General features: G+C 43.3%; 2 protein-coding genes across 2 annotated transcripts in view; one reads left to right on the top strand and one right to left on the bottom strand.

Annotated features, from left to right (window-relative positions):
- Positions 1-8196, bottom strand: part of LOC139332218 (junction-mediating and -regulatory protein-like) — a 152670-nt gene that overhangs the window by 92554 nt on the left and 51920 nt on the right. The gene's annotated exons all lie outside the window — the stretch shown is intronic.
- Positions 391-7615, top strand: LOC139332125 (uncharacterized). The gene is made up of 8 exons (XM_070963845.1): positions 391-446; positions 762-1150; positions 1855-1987; positions 2654-2788; positions 3338-4326; positions 4869-4998; positions 6975-7094; positions 7235-7615. The coding sequence occupies exons 1-8, from the start codon at positions 391-393 to the stop codon at positions 7413-7415; spliced, it is 2133 nt and encodes a 710-aa protein (XP_070819946.1). The 3' UTR covers positions 7416-7615.

Raw genomic sequence — 8196 nt, forward strand, 5'->3', positions numbered from 1 at the left:
AGTCAGAGGAAAAGGAAGCAGAAATATTTCAGTTTCAAAATGATATTAGAGAAAATTTATTGGAAATAAAAGGAGGGGAGCGTCCTGATGAATGCTTGTATGTTATGTTAATAATGCGACTATTACCCCGAACATTTCTTTAAAATCACATTTCTAACCACTACAAGATTAAAATCCAAAGTCGGAAATTCCACATTACATTTTCCCACACCTTTGTACCATGCTTGCCATCTCCTTCACCCACATGGAAATTCAACAGGTTAAGACAACTCTAACTGTCGTCTTAAATCTGGGACAGATCAGATTTCATCACAGGCTGATTGATGTTGGTTGACTGTGGGCGCCGCTTCTGTTTAAACTTGGAATTTAATTTTGTAATAGCGTTAAATGATGAACGGAGCCCCGCTGAGTCAGAGCACACACCCACCACCCACAAACCCTCAAAAGTGAGGAGTGTCGTATTTCTGACGAGCCTCCATATCGACACACCAATAACAACCGTTTACACCGGAGGCGCACATGCTTTCCAGGGAAGAGACCGACGCCTTTAAACCGGCTTATACAGAAACCCACTGAAGCTGCAATGACTGTGGATTAATTCGTCCACTTTAACAATTCAACTGGACTTTAACTGCAATGATTATGCATCCATTTTCCGTTGAGTTACGAAGCAGATATCTACTGCAGCTTCTTTTCGCCTTATCATCAGTCATTTCGCCAGGAGCACAACATGTGACGGGATCTGGTGTCTCCTGTCTCAGCTCGAGTCCGGCGGACGACGGACTGACGAGCGTCACGTTTCTGCGGGAGGACGCAGCCGGCGTGCGCTCCCTGTACCTCACCCTGTGGTCCGAGGATCTGCGCCCGGTCACATGCGAGGTCGATACCAGTCCAGTCTTCACGGAGACATACCGCGCTTTCTGTGACAGAAACGGCACGCAGGGTCACGAAATCAGCCAGAGGTTTAACATCAGCTCGGTGTTGGCTGCGGATGCGCCCTGCGCGCTCGTCTCCTCCAGCGCGCCAAACTTTCCCAGGCGCGCAAAGGGAGATGGGACGGGGGGGAAAGCTCGGAGGAAACGCTCCTGGATATTTCCAGGGACGCTGTGGTGCGGCACTGGAAGCAAAGCGGTGGGATACGAACAGTTAGGTGAGGATGGTGAATTTTGTTGTTGTTGTTGTTGTTGTTGTTGTTGTTGTTGTTGTTGTTGTTGTTGTGATGATGTGCGGGCTTTTTGGTTTATGAACACCACCGTGTCACTTCAATATGGCCTTTAAAAGTATGCTTACAGCCACGACAAGTTTGGGCCCCCTGAAAGTATGTAAAATGTAGACCTAAGGAGATTTTAGGGCCCTCTGCAGCTGTGCCTCCATCACCTCTAATTAAGCAGCACTCCCTCAAGGTGATGCAATTATTTTAAAGCAGCCTATTTATTAACATTTATCCTTTGTATGAACTTCACTGTGGTGAATACAATACTGAAGGTCCTGTAAGCATATTACAATTTACTGAAATTGAATTGAACTGAAATGATATTAAATTTTGGTGTAGAAAGCGTGCTTCAAAGTGTCTTTGGGGTTTCAAGTGTGGCACTTTCTGCAGATTATTTAGTTTGAATGGAGCTGATGGGTACATGTACAAACTTACATCATAAAAGTAATAAATGTCTGTTGTAGTCACATCAAAAAGATGCACTTCTTCAAATTAAAGATCTTGGTTTTCACATTTTTAATCTTGAATTAACTAACTAGTCTTGGGAGCTTGTGATTCTAAGTCAGGTAGGTGGTCTCTGTCACAGGGCTTGTTTCCGTGCAAAGACTCCCCCTCAAATCAAATCCTGTTCTCCTGCGCAGGGATGTTTGAGAGCACAGACAGATGCTGCCGAGAGCACGACCACTGCCTGCATGTCATCCCAGCTTTCACGCGGAATTATGGAGTCTTCAACTCCAAATTCTTCACCGTCTCACACTGTGACTGTGACCAAAGGTGAGCCCCACAATGCACACCCCATGCATCTGACCCTGAGTTGGGATTCCAGCTATTCATCGCCTCCAGGGAAACTCCTGCGACCTGTAATTCACACCTCCCCCTGACCCGTCCACATAATGCTCTGGCTAGCATGGACGGTCAAGTAAGGAAAGACCTGCTCCAAGGCTTATTTTATACCTCATACTTCTTACTAATGATAGTGTGCTCCGGGAATGTTAGTATCCTATCAATTTGTCACTGTGCCAATAAATATAACCCGATTTAAGAACCGGGGCCATATGATAGAACTGCTCATCCAGGAGTAATAAATGCATCCCTGCAATCAGCCCTCCAGATACACTTTTGATCTCAAGAGCGAACACGTCGCTCCAATCTTCGTGTTTGCCAGGCATTCCAGTACCACTACATTATCTAGTGGTGACAGGTGCACGTGTAATGTGTTCACTCTCTAACTGTTGGTGCTCATGCATAAATAACTGACACACATTTCAAGAATTCACCTCCCAGCTAAAAGGCTTTCCATCGCTAAGAGCTGTTTTGGCTCCCCAAAAGGTGTAGTCAAAATGAGGCAGCATTCAAGGGTATCTGCCCAGCACATGTGTGTGTTCATTTTGACTGGACTGTGTGTTGACCTTGGCTTGTTCCTTTCCTGCTTCTCACCAGGTTTCGACAGTGCCTTCTTGATGTGAATGACACCATTTCCAGTATGGTGGGCTACAGCTTCTTCAGCGTCCTGCAGGTTCCCTGCTTTGAGCTCACACTGCAGAGGCAATGCACCGATATATACTGGTGGGGAATATAAGAGAAATACTGACACTGTTGCTTGAACTTTTAACTGCATATTGTCAGCTGGAGCAGGATGTGCAACACATTTGTTGAGTGGAAAGTTATGGTTCGGTGGGAAGCTGGAGCTGCTGCTTGTAATAACATGTCTGATACTGTGCCAGACCTCACAAAGTCATGGGAGGCACTGTGCCACACCTCTGCTCTGTTTCCACAACTTTATCTATGAGGTCACTAACAAATGCTCTTGCAAACAAGAAATAATTAATGGTTAGCCCTTTTTTAGCATTGCTAGCATTGCATTGACAAACTATTTATAATAACTGTAATTTATGATTTGTGTGTTAGTGGGAGATTCTTGAATTTCCACTATATTACTGTAATTATCTTTCAAGGGAAGTACCAGTTAAAAGTGCTTGAAATTACAGGCCATTGACAATTGAAAGTGGCTTTCTTCTTTGTTAAATAAATATTCCAGGGATGTGGTGAATACAGAATATGCAGTTTTTGAAAAAGGTTCTCTTTTCCATGTCTTGGTTTTAACATGTATGCATGTCTGTATAGGTGCAAAGCAGTCAAAGAGGCTCCACGTGCTGTCTTCAGAAGCCCCCTCCCCTACAACAGCACTGATGTTATAAGCAAATACGGGGATAACAGCAACTCAGCAAGTAGCGAGAGGCAGCATGTGACCGAAGGCCCAGCGATCAACACCAAGTCACCCAAAAGTGAACATAGATGTAGCTCCCAAGACCCACCCAGAGGAGACACCCTCAACCACAGAACGACAAAGGGGAAAGGATGTAAAAGATACCAGAAACTGTACACAGTGGCACCCTCCCAAGCTCCTTCAGTATCAAGGGCACGTAGCACTACTTCTTCAATGGAAACCAGTCGTTTACATGCTTCTAAAAGTAGCACGTTGATGTCAAATAAGAAAAGAGCTGGCGAAAACAAGAGCAGCAGAAAGGGCCTGTCGGCTTACCCCACACAGAAAAACCAAGCGGCATCACAGGTGACCACAAACTCATATCCACAAACAACATCTACAACACAAGGCGTCCCATCTACAACTCAGAGGATGGCGCTTCAGCCGCACTCACTAACAGCCGTCACAGCCGTGAGCAAAACCACCAAAAGTCACAAAAAAGACCCAAAACAAAGTCGCTGTTGTGGAGTCGGGGTGCCTCTGAGAGGTGACAGTTTTCGGCCTCATTGTAAAAGTTGTCTGGAACAAAAAAAAACATCTCACATGACGACAGTTACACCCTCAACAGCTGCACATGGATTACCGATCAGAGTGACATCACTTGAGATCAAACAGTCGACGGAAACACCCAAACGAGACGCTTGGAGTAAAGCTACGTCTGCAGCGCTGCCCACAGCTGAACCAAAGACAGCAGCCTCCATTCATAAAGATGGCAAACGACAGAAGCAGATGGTTTCCCATCGACCATGGAATAACACAAGCCAGAAGGCCATGGGTAGAACCAAAGCCCCAAACACACATGCAGAGAGAGGCCTGAAACTAAATATTGCATTACATAACATGACAGGTGAGTGTATGCAGCTGCTGACCCCATCACCTCTGCTGGGGCCTTCTGCAACACAAGAGGTCTCTCCTCAGTATAACTTAACTAAATATTTAAGCACTCAGTGCCTGTAAAATCAATCAGAGTCATCTTCCTCTCTGGCTGGTACCATCTGAGCTGACAATGTTTGGATCCATCAAAATGAAATTTATCGTTTGAATTCTGCATTTAATGACAACTTGCAACATCTGTATCAGTGAATTACAAACATTTTCTAGGTGTGTGAGTAAGGCTGAAGGTAATGATAGACAAAAAAGCAAAATATCACTTTTTAAGCTCTTTATTTAATATTAGTAATTGTGCTTAATGCTGCTGCTGTGGACAGGTGATGATAAGGGCTCTCACTACACCACCTACAGGTGAGACAGAGTAATGCACATTTTCACCTCTGATGATGGTCGACTGAAGAAGCTTTTGTAGAGACAGCGAAGTTGCTGAGTTATCCAAAGACGTGTTGGTACACTTTGATCATTTGTGAGATGATCTGTGTTTACTTGCTCCTGCAGACAATCAGCTCCGGTGCAGAAGCCTCAAACTTCTGGATGAATGCAAATACAAAATCCCTCCTTTGGAGAAGAAGTATCACCTGCAGAACGAGGAGTCGAAGACTGCCTACCACTGTGACTGCACCAGCCGGTAACATGACAGCATTCTGGCATGCTTTTCCCCATATTTACAGATTCACTGATGCACGTCTCACAGAGGAAAAAATAGATTTATTTCTGAAATTACAATCATTAAACAAATGCCATGGGCCTGTTTCACAGTGGATGATAGCTGCATAACTGCTCTGAGAAAAGCCTGGAACATCTTTTTCCTCAGTTCTTGTTCTAGATTCAAAGGGCTTTAAAGTTTTACTCAGACAAATTGTTCTTATAACTTATTTGACAGGGTCCTGTCCTATGGCTGCGTTTACGGTTGTAAAACTGGGGCAGATATTAAAAAATCATCTTTTTTTTTTTTTCCAGTGTCAGAACATCACAAATTCCAGCTTCACAGCACATCTCATATTTTGTGTTTCGTGTGTGTTTTGGCCACAGAGCCATTGTTCTCACCCATGGAAACAGCTTCTCAGCGCACACCGAGGTCAGGCTAATACAAGCCCTGCAGAGCTTTTGAAGCAGCCCAAACCAAAAGCTATGTCCCCAATAATCCTTTATGACTTTATTTTACATTCCTGAGCTACTTCGTGGTTCAGGCTGGGGGGTGCAGTGAGATGAAGTAACCCAGGCAGCTTTAAGCAAAATGAGAAGTTGTATAGAAGGTTGAAATGAAGCACAGGAGGGTTTTTTCTTTACATTGTTAAGTCTCTTATTGTGGTGGCACCATTACAAAGCTGCCTCCAGCAGGATGAAGGACTGAGGCTGTAAAATAACTGAATTTTGTTTTAATAACTTCAATTTCGTTGTTGTCCACTTGCGCCTATTAAAAGTAAAAAGGCCTTTCTCACAGCACACACTGTGACTGTCATAGTCGGATCCCACGGTTGCTTACTGATCAATCAAGTGTTCCAGTAAACTATGACAGTGAACCAGTGTGCCCACTGCACCTTTTTCACAGCAAATATGCTGACATGTCACAGCAGGACAAGCTGCAGCAGCTGATTCAGTGAAATGACATGAACCGTTAAAGGATGGGTTCATGATTTCTAACGTCTGTCTCAATAGTCAGGTTCCCACAAACACTGAAACAGGTTCTGCTCGCTGTGATCATTCCTTCGGTTCATTCTGGCCACAAAGAGATCTCTTCCCAAAGCGCTTTAGATGTAAGTGATGGAGAACAAAGATGTATTTCACTGATTATCTGAACTTTATGTGAGGTTTCAGCAGTCTGAGTCGGACAAAACAAGCGAGAATCCTCCAAAGCTGCAGTCTTTTTTAGAGGAAATTTCCCTCTTTGTTTTTCCCTGGTGAGCAGCAGTGGAGGAATTTTAACAAAAAGAGGGAAATTTGTAGTGAAAGGGAAACTTTGAAAGATATTCACTTGGTCTGACTATGATGTGTGAAGTCCCATAAGATTAACACTGAGTGGATTTTTTTGCAGGGATCATCATAGTGGCCGATATGAACAGGAGGAACAATTACAGCAGGCGAAACCTGTTTCATTATCCATATTGGCACATGACTGAAAAACTGTCAACCCGTCCTTGAAGTGGAACTGAGCCATTTTTCATCTAACTAGTTGCACCTGTGTCTGCTGATTTGATTACGAGTCAAAACGTCAGCAAAAGCACCTGAAGCTGAAGCAGCACATTCATCCATTATTCGTGTTGAGAATTCCACCTGTTTTTCCTTTTAGAACCAGTCAGCGTGTCTGCTGTGATCATTTTTACTATCCTGTGTTTGACACCTCGTGTTTACATTAGATTTTGCAGCAGTCACAGTGAGGCTGCGGCAGCTCGCGTGTGCTGCGATTACTCATGTTTGTGTACAGCATGTTATAAAGGAGGAGGAAGGCTGCCCCCACAGGCAGCTTTCTCTTTCTTTGTCTGCGCCTCTGAGTCATGCACAAATGCATATATAAAACATTATATTGTTTCATCCCTGCCTTGTTTCCCACTTTATTTCTAAGGTTTTAAACGGCCTCTGCTTGTCTTCTTGTCAATTTTACAGCATGGCGCTTCAGATTGAAAGCTCAAAGCAGCCCGGTAGTCTCTCCAAGCTGCTGATGGATTTCGTCTCTCAGTACTGCTTTAAACTGCCGAAGGAGAAAAAATGCCAGCGCAGAAAAAGGTTTTAAGCTCTGATTATTCATCTTAATCTCAGGCAACTTTTGGTTACAGCAGTGTCAGTCTCCTGTATTAACTCAGTTTGCTTGTATGGCAGATTATTAGGTTTCTGTTTTTCATATTTTTCATGTGTTTCTTTTGTAGCTGCTCTGTAGGCTTCACTAAAGCCTCTGACCTACTTCAAGCACTTAAGAAGATGGAGGAAAAAGAGACCGCTGGGGTGCGAAATTCAGGCAACTATAGAAAAAGAGGGTTTCCTGTTCGCCTTTATAAGCGATGCCTGAGGCTGGAAAGAGAGGCTGATATAACGGCACCGCTCACATGATCATAGACTAAACTGCTTCATGCAGCAACAGTGAATTTTGTAAGCCTTGCATCTCAGCATTTTCTGTTTTCTCTGATGGTGTAAGACTCAAACCCTCAAACATTGTAATGTATTGGTAATTATGTCATAGATGTAAATTTGACATATTTATAAAGAACTGTAATGCAAAGCTGCGATCCATCAGATTGTGCACTGAAAATGTAATTAAATCATTTATTTTTTTGCTTCTGTTTGGATCTAGCAATTGATTTACGATCATGTCAAGGGCACTTTCACAAATGATCACAGGGTGGCATTCCATTATCTGCACTGGATATTGATTAGGAAAGGAAAAATCATTGGACAGTGCCTTCCAAAACTTCCCACAGACTGCCGTTAATTAGAATCCTTTGACACATGTTCAACAAATTCTTGGTTTAAGAATTCAACTATAGGAATATTTATTCATTATTGGAAGCAAACATTTGCTTGTTACACTTTGGCGTAGCGTGATCTATATCATATATGTTACTGGGCTTGTAATACATCCCTAATACAAAAAATTGTGAGGACTGCAGCACTGCCATGTGCTCTCCATCTGCCCTTTCATTTCATAAACTCCAGTTCTTACAGTGTGTTGCATCAGTGTTTTTCAGACATGCCTTCTCATTTACAAGGTATGAGAAATGGAATTTTAGGTTGTTTGAAATAAATTCAAGATCAGTTCCTCTTGGTTGAGACAACCGTTTGATCTATTCCTCCCTGAAAATGCCACCGGGTTCAGGTTTGAGGAAATAAGGGA

The sequence above is a fragment of the Chaetodon trifascialis genome, chromosome 6 (assembly GCF_039877785.1).
Source record: "Chaetodon trifascialis isolate fChaTrf1 chromosome 6, fChaTrf1.hap1, whole genome shotgun sequence".
NCBI lineage: Eukaryota > Metazoa > Chordata > Actinopteri > Chaetodontiformes > Chaetodontidae > Chaetodon > Chaetodon trifascialis.

Coding starts and splice junctions, on each gene's coding strand:
- LOC139332125 (XM_070963845.1), top strand. CDS start 391: ATGAACGGAGCCCCGCTGAGTCAGAGCACACACCCACCACCCACAAAC. Junction 1,988..2,653: donor CACTGTGACTGTGACCAAAG/GTGAGCCCCACA, acceptor GCTTCTCACCAG/GTTTCGACAGTGCCTTCTTG. Junction 7,095..7,234: donor AAATGCCAGCGCAGAAAAAG/GTTTTAAGCTCT, acceptor TTTCTTTTGTAG/CTGCTCTGTAGGCTTCACTA.